The sequence below is a fragment of the Rhamphochromis longiceps genome, linkage group LG23 (assembly GCF_057381845.1).
Source record: "Rhamphochromis longiceps isolate RC_006_pf linkage group LG23, R_longiceps_female_GT1.1, whole genome shotgun sequence".
Lineage (NCBI taxonomy): Eukaryota > Metazoa > Chordata > Actinopteri > Cichliformes > Cichlidae > Rhamphochromis > Rhamphochromis longiceps.
The window spans coordinates 558,399-579,048 of NC_140578.1; the positions used below are offsets into that span (position 1 = coordinate 558,399).

Sequence of the window (20,650 nt, forward strand, 5' to 3'; positions counted from 1 at the left end):
TTAGAAATCACTGAACTCTCACATCCAGATGCAAAGTCTTTTAAGTAGTTCAGGCAGTTCTCAGGTAGCCAGACCAATAAACCCGCTGAGTCTGTTAAAAACAAACAAAAGAAAGTATCTGAGTACATTTACAATTGAAACGTGTCTGTGCGTCTGTGTGCAACAGCTCATAAACATGTCCTGCGCAGTACTGGAGGCAAAGAGTCGTGACTTATGAGATGAATCGTTATCAGTTTTTAAAGTCACATTTTATTGACCATTAAATCAGTGTGATTTTCACTTTTCTCAATAATCAGTTAACACAGCAGAGCTCTCTAAGATCGTGCTTTTCTCTGTCTGCCTCTAAAACTGTGTTTGAAGCCCCGTCTCGGATGAAATCAGCGATCAGGACTCGATCGTTTCTAAATGACTTGCAACACAATGTTCCCTGGAATAAAAAAGCTTCCCTCACCCTCTCACATGTTCCCAAAGTCATCCAGCTGGCTGGGCCGGACTCGGCACGGCTATAAAACTTCAAACCCGCATGGAGCCGTTATTGTTTCCATGCACAGGTTGAGAAGAGTTTGTAATTATATGATAGATCAATTGCTAAATAAATGAAAGCATCTTGTGGAAAATGACGTGTTTATCGTCGGTTGTCTGTGGCTCTGGCATGAATTCAAAACACAGTAAAATCCCCAGAAACATTACTCTAAACGATATTCCACGTGCACAAATCACTTTCATTGATGTCGCTGATGTTCTGTGATGTGAAGCATTTATTTTTAACGATCATGAAAAAGGACGGTTTATGTAATTTCTCCACATAATGGGAACAAACTGACCGTAAATTAACTCTTAACTATATGTCACGTCTGGGTGAAAAAAAAGATGCCTTGAAGTTAATCGGTGCGTTCAGACCTAACCGTGGCAGCACACTCAGTGTGGGGCATGCAGAGGGGGTGGCAGGAAGACAGCTCCAACACCTCCAGGACACGCGATCAAAGAGGCTGGCGCACAGACAGCTGCGGCGGCGCACTTCTCATCAAATCACACGGCACGGCACGGACCGGCCCAGGCTGCGCAGGGGTCACAGAATCCCCAAACAATCTTTTTATAAACACACAAAAGAACAACAGGTGTTTTCTTCACATCACTCAAACCCACAACGGCTCTTTCAGCACGATGGAAAAAGCCACGAAGGAACTGGACTGTGATGATGAAGATGACAATGCAGTCGTCTTTCAGCTGTCAGATTCCCGATGAAGGATGTATTATCTGAATTGACATTATTGGTGACTCATGTAGGATTTGTGCATTTCGCAAAAGACATGAGAAGAGAGATGAATTAATCATGAGACATGAAGTGAATCAATGAACCCTCGACAGCAATTTTACAGTCATCAAGACGACTGCGATCACTATAAATAAGGCGGTTTGACTGAATGAAGCCTTGGGGTCCAAGCATTTGGATCAAAGTGTTCTTCTGTGGATGGGGCAGGGCTTTGATATTTACGTCATAAGAGCCCATATTTAGGTTTTAGCATGAAATATGTTAGTAAGTGCCAAATGGCTAACAAAACTGCAGGAATGGGAGCATTGCATCCACTTGGTGAGCTGGTATCACATCCGAACAAGGCCCGAAGTTTACAGCAACGTGTCCTCCAGCCTCCATCTAAACATGGCTCCATGAACACGTTTCTCCTCACTGGTCTTGAGCTCTGATGGAGCTCGGTACCGCCTGACAGGAAGGAAATGGCATGGCTTTGGTCTCTATTTGCTATTTATTACAGCAGCATTTCTCAGAGGCACCAGAGGAAGGATTTGGTGCTTGTGTGTAATTGTATTAACGCCCTCCCACATACTGTCCCCTGTGCATCTTCTGTCTCCTCTCCTAATCTGTGCTGTTTGTCTCCAGATAAGTGATATCCTCCTCAGATTAGGATCCGGTGTCCCTGCTCTGCCTGCCCGAAGGGAAAGGGATCCCCAGTGTATCCCGTGGGGTGCGAGCAGTATTTTTAGCTTCCTAATCCTTTTATAGTTTGGGCTGAAAACATCACCCTTTTGCCTAATTGGTCCAGTTCATTACCGCACAGTACGCCACAGAGGAAGTGCTTCATCTGGATCCTTTCGGCTATTTGGTTTTGCAATATGCTGGTTTTTGGTGGGGCATAAATTTCTGAGCCGGATTCGTCTGTTCCTAAGCAACTTTGATTTGTGGAAGGGAGGCTATCACCGATTTTATTGCCCTGCAGCACAAGGACATCTCCTATCATGCTGGAGACATTGCACTGATAGGATCTGTACATCATCAGCACTAAAAAACAACCCAACCCGCCCCCCACCCACATATTTTCAACGGAGTTTAAGTTCACAACCCTTTGAACTGATGTCCGCTGCAGATGATTTTTTAACGATCCCACAACAGGCCAAACTTTGTTGAATAATGCATGATCCCTTGTAAGAAACACTTTCCTGCTAAGTCTGCAGAGACATACTGACGTGAGAACAGAGCTGTTGTAATCTTTGGCTTAGGGTATGTTTTCTTAGCTTATCAGCATCCTCACGTGTACGTGGGTCATTTATTTCACTCCCCAAATAAAAACAGCAATCACTGTCACTGTTCTCAGAGCACAAATGTACGACATGAAAAAGAGAAATAGATTTCTGACCTTTTTATTTTGTCAGCAGTTTAAAGCGCTCTGTACTGTAACCACAGCCAAGTTGACCCCCGTCCCCGAAATTCACAGTGAATTCAATTAAAGCAGCTCGGACGCCTCCATCAGTCACTGAACAACCTGCAGTTCTCATACGGTGTTTGCTGCTTTAAAAGAAAACACGAGAGAACCTCTGGAAGAAAAAAACACACATTTCTTTCTTTCCTGGCACAAAGTCAGACGAGTTGGAGACTACGCTCAGTTTAGCCTGTTAACTGATACAGCAGGTGGCCTGAGGCTTGAACACAAAGCACATTTCAATCAGTGAATTTTGATGATCGTGAACAAACTTTCTTCAAATGGTTTTCTTTCCCTGCTTGATTGCACTTGTAAACTGCAAGAAACTTTCGCCAGAGCCAATTTGTCAAGTCTTCCGCACGGTACACAGATGTTTTCAAAGCCCACCATCAGCCATCGTGCAGCTAATTTAGATTCTCCCTATCAACAGCTACAACTCTGAAAAATGCCTTTCACGTGTGACTACTTGAGGAGTTCATCAAACCTTTGCTGAGCTTATCCAAAGCTGGTTCTTTGGAGCTCGGGTTGCTCAACATCACGTCGAGTCCAAGATATCTGACAGCTAAGATTGAGTGTGTGATTGCCAGAGACAAGCAGAGGAATCTGCCAGAAATTTTGCAACAAGCTCCAGTTAGAGGAGAGAGTTTAGTAATGGTGGTCCCTGTTCAGAGAGCGTCAGAAAGGTTCTGAAAACTGAAAGAAGAAGAAATACTCGGGCCAGAAGGAGCATAAAGACCCACTGGCTGTGGCTTTCCCACAGCATAACAGCTGTAATGAAACGCAGTCTCGTTCAGGACACCGAACGGTGTTTCCTCTGCAAACTGGAGAGGCTGGCTTAATCCTGAGCTCATCACACTGCTCTCCACCAGCTTCCCCTCATCTTCAATGATGGCGACATGCTGTGCTTCAGTATTCTTTATTGTTCAGTACTGCAGTGCATTATCACCATTGCTCTTATTCCATATATTCTCAATGTCAGCCACATCCTTTAGTTCACTCCAGTGCCAAATAAAATGTAATGAAGTCAATGACAGAGCGTAACATCAGTATAACAGTGGGAGTCTTATATATGGATGAGAAAAGAAGCTTCTTCCTCATCCATAACTGTAATAACCAAAAAAGAATCAAATTTTGAATGACTGTGAAATTATTATATACATTCCTTCTCAATAAATAGGTGCATTTAATATTAAATTAATATTTCTTTACAGATACATGGTATATACAGGTACATCCATTCAAAAACAACCAACGGCGTCCGTCGATGACAGCGAGAACAACAGAAAGTAGAAACACTAGAAACACAACCACGTTCTCATGACTGCTGTGGGTTTGAAGGCACTTCCTTGGCACCACGTCGATCCTTCTTCTGTTATTCTGGGACCTGCAATCAAAAGAAAATACAAAACCTCGATGAGGATGAACCGTCACTCCTTCCTGCATCCTTTCAGACTGCATGTTTGCTTGTGGCTCCCAGAGTTTGTAGAATGGGAGGCAGAGCGTCTTCTGTGGAAGCAGCTCCCACTGTGGATCCAGGAGATAGACACCCCCAGCGTACATGCAAGTTCAGGCTTTTCCTTACAGTTAGGATCAGGTGACCCTGAGGCATCCTTTAGTTCAGCTGGAACAGGCTCCTTTTCACTCCCCACGTGTTTGTGCACCACTGCTGCACGCCATTACACTGCTTCTTCTTCTTCCTGTCTCCCACGCTCTATTTCTTTTCTATTTGCAAACGTGATGGTTTTCAGAAGCTCCTCTGCTAACAGTTAACGACTGCTAGGCTAGCTACAGTAGATTTGTTCATTACTAAAATTTTGCAAATCAGATTTTCCCTGCAAGGCAAACAGAAGAAGGCTAAGACGCCCCCGCAAAGCAGGAACTGTATTTAGAAAACTAAAACTAGAAAACTAATTATACTTCCACGTTCACCTCCAACACCTCCATGCAAATTTTTGTTGTTTTCCACTCAACGATGTAATTCTGCTAACATCTCTATTAAGAAATGACCAGAATGACGACATAACGAATCCTTTAATATTCCCTCTGATTGTTACATTTGTCAGATTTCGCCGACAGGATCTTATTATCTGATTCACTTGAGAAACTGAATACCTGGGATGTGTCAGCCTCTTCAAATTTATAATCACCAACTCCACTACAGAAAAATCCAATGAACCAAGATGACCGCTTGTAGAGATGAACTGTAAGAGCAATCACTCTCCAGCTAATTTCCTGTACTGAATGTGTGCGTTTACGCTGCAGCATTTAGACAGCAGTGAACCCTTCAGACCTGCTGTCACAGAAGATCAATTTTAAAAAGGCCTGACAACGACAGCGTCGTAAATTACTCCACTGATGTCCGTCCTCTGTCCTGAGAGCGGTCGTATTAATAGATTTAGTGTGAGGAAGTACACGAGTGGCGTTTCTCCCACGAACGTCGGGAAGCAGTGACGTTCATGGAAAAAGACTATACACACACACACACACACACACACACACACACACACACACACACACACACACACACACACACATATATATATATATATATATATATATATATATATATATATATATATATATATATATATATATATATATATATGACATATATATGTATGTATTTTTACTTTAACCCCTCTGTTGTTGTGGATGCAGGAGACCACGGGTGAAGTCTTATTATCTCTGTGTGCCATTTCCTCACATGTGCTTGACAACATGAATTACATGCTCTAATGTGCATGTTTGGCATAAAGAGAACTGAATGTATAAAATCTGCATCTCTGTTCTTTCAGACCTAAATTTAAACCCTGTTCTGACAGGCTAGCATGTCATCAAAGCATACAGTCTTCTTACGTAAAGAAATGTTGAATTTAACATTTCTACTTACGTGAAAAATCCCCCCCCCCCCCCCCCCCAGCTCTGTATCACACATTCAATTAAACTGACCAAAAGCAACAAAGACCTCTGAATTAATATTTCTGTCTTCTTTAACATCGTTTATTGTCTATTCAGAGGATGATGACAACAAATGATGACAGTCAGGAAAGCAGGAAAAACTTACATGCAATATCTAGGACTGCATGCAGAGTGGACTCATTGCTAATCGTGTTAGCAATCTCGCACATCGTTTGTAATCTGGGGAGAAAAACATGATGTTAATATAACGCCTCCCTGGTAACCATATCAGTAAAAAACAAACATGAAACGTTTTGATTTGTGGTAAAAATAGTAACGTAGACATGAGGTCTCAGGTTCACAGTGAAATACTTGTTAAACCGTGTTCTGCTGTGGCATCTATAGTAAAGTATACTTAACTTACTGGTAAAAGATAAAAAGCCAATTATATGTATGTATGTCTGTGTATATATATACATACACATACATATATAAAAAGAAATAGACCTAAGAGAAGGTTCTGAGCGCTGCTGCCACATGATAACTCCTGAAATACAGAGTCCCGTTTTCTGACCCTGACATCTGTAATATCTGCGTGACATGAACTGCGTCCTAACCTCTGGGCCAACCCAGCATCCTGTATGTGATCCATTGGCCAGCATTGTCTCACTATTGTCAGGCTTTAAATAAACTTCCTTAACCTCGGGACAATCCTGATTATGTGATGTAGTTTGATGCCTGTTTGACTCGGTCACATGTGTGAAAGGCATCAGGAAGAGGAGGAGCTTCTCGCTCTAATTTATTGTGTGACAAACGCACACCACCCAGCATTACCGTCTGCACTCACTGATGTCTGTGGACGGTTTCCTCATAATTCCCATATCATTAATATCCCAGAAGGAAGACCGGGATTTTCATAATACATCACCAAATTGTCTTAACAACAGAATCAAATAATAAAACATCGTGTTTGAGCTTTGAAATCCCTGCAGCGCGTTAGCTCTGTTTACTTTTACTAGAAACCCTCGGCGTTATCGTGTACAGCTCAAGTGTCAAACTCGTTTTATTTCAATGCTGCGTGTGCGCAGGTTTGATCTCAGAAGTAAGAACGATTGCATGAGAACTTAAAAACACACTCACAGTTTTTTTTACATAACGTGAACGATTCATTTCCAGTGTAGCTGCGATTTCTGCAGTCAGTCTTGTAAATCACACAGTTTAGTGTGGTACTGCAGGCCGTGGGTCACATCGCTGTCACAGAGAAGGCTGACAGTGATTCAGGCTTCTGTTTGGACGGCCGCTCTGATATGATCCCCTATTCATTAGGGGTGGGGGAAAAATCGATACTGTGTAGTATCGTATATTTTGTTTGCTGATAATGTATCGATGCAGGGACAGCACAAATCGATATTTTGTTACAGAAAAAGTTTGTGCTCTGACTTCAGAGCATGTTGATCCTTTTTCTGAGCAACAATCCTGACGCTGTCCAAATGTGTTTAACTGTTTTTTGGCAGCAATAAACATGACAGTTTACTTATTTTAATTTAAGACATGTTTTATTTTAATTACGTTTAAAACTTTTTTATTTAATGTAAAATTACATTTTGTTTTAATTTACTTTCAAATTCTTCAGTTGCTGAAGGGGCTGCATAGTTTTCATATTGCATAGTTCAGAATAGCTGTAATTGTACCAGATGGTTTCAGTTAAGTTGGACTAGACTGTAATACAAACCGTTCAGTTTGTCAACAATAAAACTGAGATGAGAGAAAGACTGAGTGCGAGACTTTGATATTAGATAAAATTAATATTGATGAAGTTTACCTTTATGGACAGAATCTGAATATCGCAAAATATTTTAAAAAATTGCAATAATATCGTATCGTGCGTTAAGTATTGTGATAATATCGTATCGTGGGATGTTTGGTGATTCCCACCTCTACTATCTATGCTTCTGGCATAAATACAGATACGATATCCCTCAATCACTACAGTTTTTACTCCCTAAATGTTAGCCAGCGGTGGTGTATATCCCCCTCATCCACAAATCAAAATGACTTTATAATTTAAGAACAGTTTAAAGCAATAAAGTTTGTCTTATTAAGCACAGAGTTTAGCACTCATAAACTGAACTCGGATCAGGTTTGACTGGTAGTTGATTTAAATGTCATAGTGTGACAACTCCAACCCAAACAAACTGTTAAGACGTTACAGTAAACCCGTAAAAGCAGGTTTTGAGGAAGCGCAGAGATCATCGAGCACATCAGCAGAAACAGAACAGGAGAAGAAGTCATACATACATGCTGGTGTCGAGCAGTCCCTCGTGTTGTGATAAACTCTATGAAAGTGTGTTTTGCACTCCGATGAGAACTTGACTGGTCCTGCTTAACAGAAAAAGGTCTCATCAGATAAAGCAATCATTTTTGAATCTTATTTGCAGGTGTAATTAAGCTTACAGTTAATGTGAACAGACATGTGCTAACTAAAGCTGGACCTGGCCTTAGTGTGCAGGGGAATCGAGTCTTCAATTAGAAGCACATCTAACATTTAAGCTTCCAGATTTTCACATCACTCATGAACCCTGCACATAGTTCCTGAGACAAATAATCAGCTTAATGTGCCGCTGCCTTCAGCTTAATACTGTCAGCTTCAGACCATGTGCTGTTTCTCAGCACTGCTGCCCTACAAGCAACCCTTTCTTAACTTACTGCAGCCCCCAGTGTTCGTGATGTTTTCTATGACCTGAGCAGACTGCATGCTGGCTTGGAAAGAAAAGGATTTTTTCACAGGGGCAAAAGGAGGAATTTGCACTGGATTAGTGCCATCAATGCTGGGACAGTTAGTTGTCAGAAACAAACGGTCTTGCATTAGAGACAGAGTTTGTGCTCCTAGTGTCGTCTTTGGTTTCTTACCTCCAAAATGCTCAATGATTTTCTCTTTCATGTTTGCATCTCTGGAAAAGATTTCTGGAAAAGAAACTCACTGTTAGCTTCTCACCATCTGAGCAAAGTTATGCATGAACCACAGTGACGGAGGGATCGTCAGTGTTAACAGTCTCCCTCCTGCATCCTGCATTATGTTTCAAGAATCTCAGCAGTGTCGCTGCTTTACGTGACGATGCACAGCTGCTTTGCATTATTAATAACTTTGAAATGTTTTTGGATTTTACTGCACACGTCCCAACTGCAGAATCATAAATGAACATTATTCATTCTCTATTAAGTTCCTCAGATGTGCACCAAATGTAGTTTTTCTCCAACTGATTGACACACTCGTGTTTTTGTCCACGGTTTGCACTCTGAGGAAATTTTGTGTATTCATAAAGACACCAAGGACCTCTGTTTGTATTAACTGTCCATCCAGGCAACACAATGGCCATGCTTACAGGCTAAAGAGATTATTTTATGGGAGTTTAATGCCCATCAGAAGAAGTAAGTAGCTACATTAACCCTCCAGCAAGAGATTTGTGCAATGCTCTACGGGGGGATAAATATGGAAGAAAATCACAGAGAATATTACAAAATTAATTTAGGAAGACGGACAGAAGACAACCCATAAGAGCAACACGGGTCAGGTTTTCAGGGTCTACATATGTGGAGGATTAGTGAATGTGTCGACACTGTTTTTAGCTGCCAGTCCTAAACTGTAACGATGTAACAGATAAAACCAGCTAGAAAATAAGTGCCTGGCTTCATGGCGTGTTTCTTGAAACAACCGTAGCTGTAGAGGAAGAGGTGAGTGTGCCGCACACATCAGTGGATTTATCGATGTTTCTCTTTCCTCCTCGTTGTGTTCAAAACATCCATCCTTGCGTGACCACAAATCTTTGGTAGCGTTGCACGCACCGCTTGCTAATGTGCTGCTTTTTATATCCTCAAAAGATGAATTCCATCCAGTCAGTGGTCTGAAAGGTACTTTTCCAACTGCATGAGCTGGAGCCAAGATTTTAAGCTGTATAACGCCTGCACAACATCTCTACGACAGGATCTAATTGATAGTGGTGTTGGACACAGTCTGATATTGGAAATAAACAGCACATTATGTTAACTTAGCCCTTAATATACTCCCACACATACCAGTGAGGCACAGCCCTCGACTACTCTCTGAGTCTGTTAAAGCGATAAAAACAGTTGCATAAAAGGATTTTCTGGATTCCTTTTCTTTATCACATTCGAGCGCACCTTCTTTGCCAGGTTTTAGATATTTGAAGAGTTGCAGCATTAATGCAGATTTACTGAAATGTCTGAGACGACTCAGTTTTAGTAAAAATCCTGTTAAATGTCGCAAGGGCAACATTCAGTAACATGCTCTGGATAGTCTTCCCAGATAAATAAAGTCCAGTGTTTATAGTCTCCTCATACAGGCTCTTCATTCCATAACGGTCAAAAAAGTATTTTAGTTAGAGTATCACTGATGCAATGCCGTGTACGTGACACAGCACAACCAGTCTGCTTTATCTGCTCTGTCTGCAGACGTGAATGTGACCGGAGATGCTTTCCAGGACACTACAGCGCCTGTGTGCATGTTGGGCGCTCATCACTCACGTTAAAGAGTCCAATCATACTGAATGACTCATTCACAAGTTTAGCATCACCATGCCCCTCCTACCTTAATTAGCCTATCCACATCTCCATCTGTCCAACAGTCAGTTAAACACGTGTTGAAGAAACATGGTCAGAAAACAGGTCTTCAAAATGAAGCACACCTGCATTGTGTTCATGGAAACCACTTTAAATTTAGCTGGACACTTGAGGCCAGACGGATGTGGATGCTGACCTCTCTGAGCACCAGTGACACACAAAATTACAAAATTTAACTTGAACAAACCAGTTTCCATTCAGCTAAAAGAAGCTCTTGAATAAGGCGTGCAGCACTGCCCAGAACACTGACAGCTGTCCCCAACTGTAAAATGGGGATTATGCCTTCATCATCAGAACCTAAAAATAAATCTTATCAGCTTACCTGAGAGTCTACTGTTATCCAGCCTAGGGACATAGAAAGGCTTTTCCCGGGAGGAGAACTTCATGTCTTGTGCTGAAGTGAAGAGTCCACTGCTACAGCGCCTGGAGATGGGTTTCTCCCGTTGCTGGCTGTCTCTGATAACCTGTAAGATTAGATCCAACAGGGTCCTTCGTTCTTTCTGCTTGTCCTCCTTGCTGTCCATACACTGACCCGAAGTGATGAGCAGAAAGAAGATAGTGAGCAGTACGTGCCATTTCCTTTCCACCTGCATGACTTTACTGTCTGAAAGCATGAGCAGACGGGTTTTGTTACACGAAAGTCATTACACGAAAAGAAATGCCTCATTTGTTTGACTGGACTGACCAAAAACACACTTGGACAGTTTGCATTATGATTTACATGAAGGGACGAATCAGCACTGATATTTGAAGTCCTTCACATTTTCATTATTACAGCAAAATTAATAAAATCTGCATGTTGGAGATAAAATAGGTAACTTCTAAAAAATCTCCACTTTCCCCTTGTTTAATACAAGAGTAACGCAAATGCATTTAATTGAACTTCAAACTTACTAGTTTAGGAGTTAAAGATGCTTATGTCCTGGAGGGTGGACACAGTTGTCTTCAGCAAATTCTTCCGATCCGATAGGAGAGAAAGCCAACAGACTGTGCTCACCACCGTCTTTCTTGAAATAATGCGTTCCTATTTATACGAGGAGCCACCTTCTTGAAGGTAATACAATCGATTTTGAGTGGGTGGTAAAGCAATGTTGACATCTTTGGTGTAATTTCTTCCAGTGGCACTCCCTCACTTAGGCATGAGCCACTCCTTTACGCACCAGAAACATCACTAGTTGTAGTTGAACGGGACAGGCTACTTGCAAATAAAAACGACCCTCTTATAGATGCAATAATGGGCGAAGATCTGAAAAAGTCCCCCGTGCACTATAACTTCCATTAAAAAAGAAAGAAAAAAACCCGACAAAGACCGTGGCGCGGAAGCGCACGAGTGTCCACTTTTCCAAAAAGAGCGACTTGTTGGATGTTGGGTGCAGAGAAGTGAAGAATCTGTGGGCATGTGAGCTTCTAGCTGACCTGTCAGCGTGCCGATGTTTTTGCTCACCGATGTCCAAGTCTTGTGACCGCCTAAGCGCCGCAGATATTGCGCCTCCTGGAGCAGCCATCCGGCTTTTTCCCACACATGCTGAACAGAGTCATGTCCGTGTATAACTCTAAAACTTTACCTACAGGTGTGGCAGGGTTACGGAGTGGTGTAATTAGTGGGTCGCTACATTTCAGATGCATCTGATACAGACACACCTGCTGACTCAGCTGCTGGAACTGTGACTCCAATCCAGTTTAAAATACAAAGTTTGTATGAGTGTAACAATGAGGCAAATCTATTAATGCGTGAAGTCTTCAGATTGATTCATTGTTTCATGTGTAATCAGTTATTAACAGGCTTCTATTTGTGCTTACAGAGATCCACGTTTGCACTTTGCATGCATTCACGTCACCTAGTTGCGTAAAGAGCTCATGTGGAAGCTTTAGATGTGCATTTCGTCATTCGATGTTTATTGGTGGTTTAAAAAGCACAGGAGGAGGAAGATGACATTACTGTTTTTATTATTGTTGTTGGTGTAGATGTTTATATGTTTTTATATTAATTGTGGAGAAGAAGCACTGTGCGTCAGGTGTTGGTCCCCATCGCTTAGCTTTACCTGAACATAACCACTGTCTTCTGGGGCGCTCAACTGGAGCCCAAAGGTATCTTGACACCTTTGGAGGGTATGCGGAGCGAAACACGACTTTCAACGCGGACAGACTTCCTGTGTTACTGTTACTATGGAAACAGACCACGCACTGAAGGCTGAGCTAACGTTAGCTGTAGCTAACCTTGGTTTAGTTTCGGCTCCGTGGGACCTTTCTTTGGTTAGAGACACGTTTTCTATCTAAATATGTCGCAAAGGTAACCTGTTCAAAAGCCACGTGCTTGTTGTTGTGAAGTGTTTAATGTTTGCTTGTTGTGCGTAAAACGTGAAAATATCTGTGCCCAGTAAGTCAAACTAAAGAAAGTATCACAGCAGGGATATTTCAAATTTAGCAGCATATTTGATCACAGAATAAATAAAGGGTCTTATTATTATTGTCAATCCCAATGAGTAATGAGACTCCAGCTGAATAGCAGCGCTGACACGTGTGCTGGTTTCTGCTCTTTAAATATTTAGCTTTGTTGTTATTCGCATTTGCAAGTCATGATCGTTTATTCTTGTTATTCTTTGAACAATCACTAACCTGCATTATGTACCTTTCAGGATTCTCACTCACAGACTGTTCGTTCTGGCACAAACTCATCAGATTGCTTCCACTTTTTCAGGACATACAACCAGCTGTGGGCAGATGCCCAGTTAGAGCTGAGCTGTCTGCTAGAAGAAGAACTACCAGCTGAGCCCCCGGGCCCTGAAAAAGACAGAGTCGTTTTCTTCCAGCGTCTGGCCGTGCTTTTTGTGCGCTACACCCAAATCTTCAGACAGCTGGAGAAAGCCTATGACCTGGTGGTCCACCCTCAGAAGAGGAGATTTATTCACTCAGCTCTTGAAAGTGTGATGGGAAGAGTGTTAGAGCTGAAAAATGAAATGGTGGAGAAAGAGTTTTCAGAGTACCACTACATGGATGATGTGCTTCATGATTTGAAGCTCATACCTGTACGTTTGATTTCTGAGTTCAAGATAAAACCAAAATAAGCTTCTGCACACCGGCGCCCAGGGCCAACATAGTAACCACTGTTTACTCTGATGTCCTGTTAGGCCGACCTCGAGATCCCCATCCCTCGCTACTTTCACAGTGAACGCAGCAAAGAGGTGCAGCAAAGAAAGGCCATGCTGACTGACATCCTGAAAATGGCGGAGGTCACTGAAACTCCTGAGGTGAGTGGAAAAGCAGCCAAATCTTTTAAAGCCCTGAAACTTTCTCGCTTAATTTGTTCCTGTCATTTTGTTACACGCTTATGCAACAACTGTTACATTTAATGAGCCGGCGTCATGCAGAAGGTGTTCCCGTACTTTTGTCTGTTCTATTTTTGTCCCCACAGCCTGTAATGGCCAAGAAGATGAGTCAAGAGGAGGCAGTGAAGATTATTCAAGTGGCAGAGCGGGCACGACAAGGACGTGAAAGGGCAAAGTTCAACATGGAAAACTTAAATATGAACACCATATACAGGATCAAGGAACCTGGAGCAGAAAGTGCTGAATCCGCTGCAGTCTGCATCCAAAAGGTCCATCGTTACTCACACACCACGTGTCACGTGCCATCTTCTTTTTCTGTGCAAGCACTCGTTCATGCTCACAGGTACAATTGAATGTACTCGCAGGTGTGGAAGGGCTACGTGCAGAGGAAGAGGACAAAAACTGCCAGAGAGGAGGAGATGATTCTTCTGGGAATGGTGGGTAAAATGCGGCTTCATCAAGATACTTTTTAATGTTTATAAGAAAACACTAGAGTGCTGAATTTTTGTTCTAGAATATGGATCCAAAGTATGAGGAGCCACGCCCTGCGGAAATGACGGCCCAGGCCATCGCGGCTTCCACACGAGTAAAACAGATGGAGCACGAGGAGGCTTACCAAAAGGCCACAGTGGATGTCATGAACCAACTACGGGATGTGGAAGGGGACGACATGAGCAAAAGCATGAAGGTGCAAATTCAGCAGTGGTTCACTGAGTGCCGGTAAGCTGGCAGAGAGTTTGTTTCCATGATTTTTCCCTCTGGTCACGGAGCTTTTTCACACTTGGTGGGTTTAGTTTCACGTTTGAATCTTCGATGTTTTAGCAATGCTACAGGAACATTTCCAGACTACCCAGATGAAGAAGATGGAGGTTCTGCCCTCATTTTTGCTGAAAAGACCCCTCAGCAGGTAGAATCCAGTCTGATTTAAAGGTTTTATTCGTGCTTTAATATTGTTCGTAAACAGTGGCGTTGGTGGGTTTTTTAGTTGTTGGAAGAATTTGCTGCAAAAGAAGAAGAAGAGGCCAACGCCAAAGCTAAAGGAAAAGAAGAAAAGAAGGAAAAGGGGAAAAGTGACAAGAGGAAGGAAGACGAGGAGGTGGGGAGACACCGCTGTTTTTAATTTAGTAGAACAATCTGTAAAATGATTATTACTGTATCTTAGATAAGAATATAGCAAAATATTGAGCTCAATCAAAGCAAAACCAAACGCTTCACTTTGTGTTCATCGCTGTAACTGCATCACGATCAGGTGGAGGAGGCAGGGCTGAAGATGCTGCCTTCTGCATTTCTGCTGGACCTCGAAGTTGAAAGTAAAATCTACGCAGGTACGGTCCAGCGCCAAACACTGACAGTTTGTTTAAATGTTAAAAACCTTTAACACTAAAACTCGTGATTCACATCCAGTTTGCAACAAAGCGTAAAGGTTTTTGTTTGTTTTGGCCAATCATGAGTCTTTGTGAGTATCACAGTTTATCCTGATGCATGCTGAGTCATGCAGGTAAGTAACTCTGTAAGTTCTGTTCATCTGGACGTTTTCAGTTTCGTCACTCATCCAGGTGACTTCTTCAGCCTCCAAGTGACGAGCCGCTTCCCCCACGCTGCGTCCTGATGAGCAGCGCCAACCTTTCACGCGCATACTTAGAGTCTGCATCTTTGTCATCCTCAGACTTTTGGCACAATCGCAGCGAGTACGGAAACTTTAACCAAATGCACGACCCGGAGCTGATCAAGGAAGAAAAGAGGAAAGTCATTGAGGCGGAAATTCGAGTGAAGGTGCGGCGAAGGCTCCAGCACACGAGCCACCGTTGTAAAAGCAATTCTTGGCTCATTTCACAGCAAAACACCCGTTTGCTTCTGCTTAGCCTTAAATTAACATTTCGTTTGGTCTTAACAGAGAGTTCGATGCAATGCTTGGGTTTGCCTCACTCACTGGTGATGTTTTGCTCGCACCAGGTCGATGAGCAGATGAGACACGAACTGGCTGAGTGGAAGCTGTCTGTGGATAAAGACAAGGGCGGTAAGACGAAAGCAAACGCCAAGGTACCTGACTGAGAGACGGCGGCCGCAGTTTACGCTGATTCCTTGAAGCGTGTTGCTGATTGTGTTTGTTTCTGCAGAAGAAGAAAGGCTCTAAGAGTGGAAAGAAGAAGAAAAAGGAAAAAGACCTGACGGCTGATCGGTGAGGTCACGCGCAGCCTGATTGGATGTTCAGCACAATGCAGAAGAGATTTCATCTTTTATTCACATCTGTAGGACTCTGCAGTCTCTGTGTCGGGAGCTGGTGGAGCAGGGCTTACTGAAGCAGACACGTAATGTTCAGCTGCAGGATTTCTTGGGTAAGACACGACACACTGTGACAGAAATGCTTTTGTCTAATTGTAACTTGTTTTTGTGTGCTTGTGCATGATGTGCTGGTACTCCACAGGAAGTTCACCACTGAGCTGTGTTAAGTAGAAACTATGGCGCGTGGATGTGCTGCCCTCTTCTGGCTCGCGTTGCTAAAACTAATCTCACGCAGTCGTTCGATGTAATGTTGATGATTTTGCACCGACTGTCTATATTCATACGTCACAGTTCAGTTAAGTACAGATTAAATAAAATGCTGTAACTTATTACATCATTTTATATCCCAGCCTTTGTTAAGGTGAGATTTATTCACTGATTATGGTTTTGCAGAACATTTGTATTGTGTCGATGTGAAACTAACAAACAGGTGACTTGCTGCATACTCCCTAGGCGACTATAGCTACCTGGGAACCACGCTGAGGCAACACGACATTGAGCCCATGCCGTCATTGTCAGATGTGCGACAAGTCATATCTCTGTACGCAGTTCTGCCGTTAGGTATTAAAGCCAGCACCGATCTTTCACATCAACGGGACAGAAAACATCTGTAGTTTGAAATAACATGCGCGTCACTTTCAGGCTCTCAGGTGGTACACGAGAAGGCTCCTCTGATAAAGTCGGTCCTGCTGGTCGGACCCACAGGTGTGGGTAAAAAGATGCTGGTCCATGCGGTTTGCCACGAGACGGGCGCCTGCCTGTTTGATCTGTCTCCCCTGAACACAGCCGGAAAGTACCCAGGCAAGAGCGGGCTCGCCATGATGCTTCACATGGTGTTTAAGGTGAAACGGCCAACCGCAATCAATGCTTTTAATCTCGCGTGTGCAGCACAAATGAGAAGAATTTGGTGATTTAAAGACTTTAAAAAAGGTAAAATCAGACTGCATTCAGATTTTTCTGTCATTATCTTAAAGACTCAAAGTTATGAAGGCAGAACCTTAATGAACTTACATGACAAACTGGTTAATGTCAAGCAGAATAAAGAAGCCAGTGCATAGAAAAATGCAGCGTGAGTGTAACCCAAATAAGGCGGAAGAAAGAGGGCTGAGGCTCACAGACTAGAGTGCATCTAAAGACAGGCTTGTGTTCAGCTGGCGTAGCAGCAGAAATGACCCACATCACCATGAACATTTGCATCCTGCTAAGTTCCTCCTGATCGTTTACAGGTTGCGAGACTGATGCAGCCTTCAGTGATCTGGATCGAAGATGCAGAGAAAATGTTTTACAGGAAAATCCCCAAAGAGGAAAAAGAGGTAAAGCAGACAAAGGGATTGTCGTTGTGTACAAATGTTGTAAAGCTGATTTTTCCATGTGGTTAATAGTTGGACCCTAAGCGGCTGAAGAAAGATTTGCCCAAGTTCCTGAAGCTGATCAAAGGGGAGGATCGCGTTCTGATCATAGGAACGACTCGAGACCCGCACAGCGCCGAGATCAAGTCTCTGTGCAAAATGTTCAGCAAAATCCTCCTCATCCCAAGACCTGACTACGGCTCAAGACGCAGTAAAGACAATTAAACGTCATGTTTTTGTAATGAATGTAACGATATTTCGACGACGTTGGTGTTAAACTTGACTCTGTTTGCCTTCAGTCCTGTGGAAGCAGCTGATCAGAAAACACGGAGGTGAAGGGACCGAGGCGTTGGACCTCAGTTCTCTGGCAAAGATTTCTGACGGCTATACTCCAGGACACATCGTCCAAGTGATTCAGAGCGTTCTTACCAAACATCGAGTCTTCCAGCAGGCAAAACGACCGCTGACTGCAGCCGAGTTTATCGCCCCGTTAGCCCAGATTGACCCCGTGTTCCAGGAGGAGGAGGAGGCCCTGAAGGTAACGTGGATGTCTTTGATGTAAAGAGTAACTCAACGACAGGCTGAGAAGCAGAATATTGAAGCCCGCTTTACTCTGGCTAAAAATAGACTAAAAGTACTGCGGATCACTTTATATAAAGGTTAGACACGAGATTATTAGAGGTTGTTAAGTTACTCTTTAGGATTTGCTTACATTTACATTCTTTGACAGTATTGTTGTCACTGACATTAAAATCATAAAAGGATTTCTTTTTCCAACAGAGCTGGTATGCAAAGACGCCCCTGGGAAAGAAGAGAAGTAAAGCTGCGTCAGGAAAGGAAGAAGAAGAACCAGCTAAAGACAAAAATACCAAGAAGAAAGGAAAAAAATGATCTTTTATTTGTTGTCTTTTACTGAAGTGTGTGAGTTGTACCCTCAGTGAGGCTGACGCTGTCCTGCGTCAGTAACACACATTAAGCTGCAGTCCCTGTGTTTGCAGCCACATCAGTGAAGTTTCTCTCTTGTGCAGGAGTTACCTGTAAACAGAACGCAGTCGTTTTCAAATCATTAGCATCCTACATTTTATTGAATGCAGTAGTTTGATGATTTTCAATTTTATGTCAGTAAAATGTTTCCAAAACGTTGGGAGGTCTTTTTTTCAGTATGCACGTGGGAACAAGGACGCCCACTTCTGCAGTGCGTTCGCTTTTTCTGCGTTTCGCTCGCTTGGTGTCGGATTTTATCCTCTCAGCTTTGTCATGTTTGTTTGGGTGGATGCCAGGCCGAGACTGTGGGCTTCCATACAAAGAAGAAGATCTAGATGCAGGTTCTTCATCCTTACTTCTGAATGGCCTGTTCTCTCTGAGGTGCAGTTTGTATATATATGTAAATATGACCCTTGACCTGTCAAACTGGTGGCTGTAGCTGTGAGACTGAAGGCTAAGCTGTTATTAGATGTGCCAAGGCGGCTCAGTCAAGGACATTTAATGTTCAGGCTGTGGCTTCCTGGCTGTAGCGCTCAGTTATGAAGGTTAAGGAGATCCTCTTTTCTTTAGGTGTCACACACAAAGCCAGAGTAAAATTCATTTCCAGGGCACCGAGACGACGACAGGAGCCACATTTTAAATAATCACAGCGTGCTGCAGAGTCCTACAGTGTGCTCTTTGTTATTGCCTCTGTGTGGTGCAGAGAGTCAGGCTCAGAAGAAATGCCAAACACACGAGGGGGAGTGTTTCCAACATGATCCAGAGGCTTAGTTCAGCTGTTTCGTCAAGTTCTAAATTCCCTCGGCAGATCTTCACATTGACTTGGTTCCTTTACCGTGACTCTATTTTTAGAGTTTGTACACAAAGATCCACATTTCATCATGCAAAGCTCGTCTGTTGGACATCTTCACAGGATCAAGACATCAGAGGCTGCTCGTCTTTCATCTTCAGAAACAGCGACAGCCTTCGAGTCAGAAATACAACGAAATATTTGTTCCTACACCGACTCGATATTTTACCTGTTAAACATTGCAGTGAATGAGCTTCTGTAAACTGAGAATGGCTTCTGTGGACCACCGTTCTCCTTCGCAGTGATGACAGGTTATTTTCTGTGCCCCACAGAGATAATCTCTGCTGATACAGTTTCACTGGCACATGGGACTGTCTGTCAGACTGAGGTTTACACAATGCTGCCTGGCTCTGGCTTTCTTCTTTTTGATGAGGGATTCCCACAAATCTGAACTACGTAAAAATGGTTAAAACAATAGCATAAAGGCTGAAGCACGGTTGGCTGCTGGGCTTTGACCGTCTCATTGTAATGTTTCCTGTATTTGGTTTTTGGGGCAAACTGAGCTTTTCAGATCCCAGATGCAGCCACACAGACCATAGTTGTGGTCAAAAGGTTACATACAGTAATCACGGACATGGATGTCAGAGTAATTTGAGGTTTTAATGATTTCTTTGAACTTTTAAAAAACAAGAATTGGTGCACAAGTTTGGATTTATTCTGTGTTTTCCTTAACCCCCGCCCCAAATAACATTAGGTTAAATGTCCCTTAGCAAAATCTATCCAACCATCGTGAAATTGAGGATTTTGGAGGGTCTCCTTCTTAGGGCCTCCAGTACTACTCACAGCAAAACAGCCCCAGAGCATAATGCTACTACCACCATGCTTGACTTTTGATCTTTTGGAGAAGGCATTTGGTTTGTCCATGTGTACGCCTGCAAATTTCAACTGCACTTTAAGGCTTCGATTATGGAGCAGTGGCTTCTGTCTTGGTCGGGATCCTCTCAGTCTGTGTAAAACTTGTTTTGACTGTGGACAGTGACGCTGGTGTTCCAGCGGTTTCGAGTTCATGACACACTTTAACCCTGGTGGTTTCTGGGCTGTTCCTGAACATCCTCTCAGCGGAGGGCGACAGCTTGGCTGGTCTTCCTCAGCAAAGTGGTGACATATCCAAATAACTGGTACTTTTGTCCAGTTGTTTGTGTTTGATCTGCAGCTGTTCTGATGTAGCTCTGTGATGCTTCTCTGATGGACCGTCCCAAAACCCCAACTTCAAATTTACTGACTATGTTTAAAAGGAAACCCACCAGGCCGTGATGAGTGGTGAAATATGCAGCCAGAGTTATGCCCGAGGCTCCAAAGGTGTCTTATGAAGGTGGGACTTGATTTGATTTTACATGTGCGTATGTATGCTTTGACCCTGTGTGGATGACAGAAAATCCTACATTCAAACTTGTTTTGTAACGATTTTAAGGACGTATGCATCTTTCATGACCTTTTAGCATTAACAGTGGAAGAAACCACCTCTTTCCTGTTACCTGTTTGACGTCTGTATCTGTAACAGGTTTTAGACACTGTGGCACCCAATGTGTGTGTGTGTGTGTGTGTGTGTGTGTATATGTATATATATATATATATATATATAATGTTCTTCCTCTACACACCCCCCCC

General features: G+C 42.9%; 2 protein-coding genes across 3 annotated transcripts; one reads left to right on the top strand and one right to left on the bottom strand.

Annotated features, from left to right (window-relative positions):
• Window positions 1-3,624: 3,624 nt before the first annotated feature.
• On the bottom strand, window positions 3,625-11,864 carry alkal1 (ALK and LTK ligand 1). Its single transcript, XM_085398642.1, has 6 exons — window positions 11,145-11,864; window positions 10,573-10,854; window positions 8,523-8,576; window positions 7,911-7,991; window positions 5,779-5,852; window positions 3,625-4,098 (listed from the first exon to the last, which is right to left on the bottom strand). The coding sequence occupies exons 2-5, from the start codon at window positions 10,841-10,843 to the stop codon at window positions 5,788-5,790; spliced, it is 471 nt and encodes a 156-aa protein (XP_085254768.1). The 5' UTR covers window positions 10,844-10,854; window positions 11,145-11,864; the 3' UTR covers window positions 3,625-4,098; window positions 5,779-5,787.
• Window positions 11,865-12,404: 540 nt separating this feature from the next.
• LOC146640869 (dynein regulatory complex subunit 11) lies at window positions 12,405-18,358 on the top strand. Of its 2 annotated transcripts, none has more exons than XM_085399215.1 (19): window positions 12,405-12,540; window positions 12,949-13,276; window positions 13,379-13,498; window positions 13,663-13,845; window positions 13,942-14,013; window positions 14,091-14,296; window positions 14,399-14,483; window positions 14,562-14,672; window positions 14,826-14,901; window positions 15,243-15,349; window positions 15,530-15,616; window positions 15,694-15,755; window positions 15,830-15,912; window positions 16,313-16,420; window positions 16,502-16,701; window positions 17,086-17,172; window positions 17,242-17,419; window positions 17,508-17,746; window positions 17,989-18,358. In XM_085399215.1, exons 1-19 carry the CDS (start codon window positions 12,530-12,532, stop codon window positions 18,097-18,099), a joined length of 2,454 nt encoding a protein of 817 aa, XP_085255341.1. In that variant the 5' UTR covers window positions 12,405-12,529; the 3' UTR covers window positions 18,100-18,358. The 2 variants fall into 2 exon arrangements, with proteins under 2 accessions (XP_085255341.1, XP_085255342.1); XM_085399216.1 differs by having other exon boundaries at window positions 12,431-12,503.
• The last annotated feature ends 2,292 nt before the right edge of the window (window positions 18,359-20,650 follow it).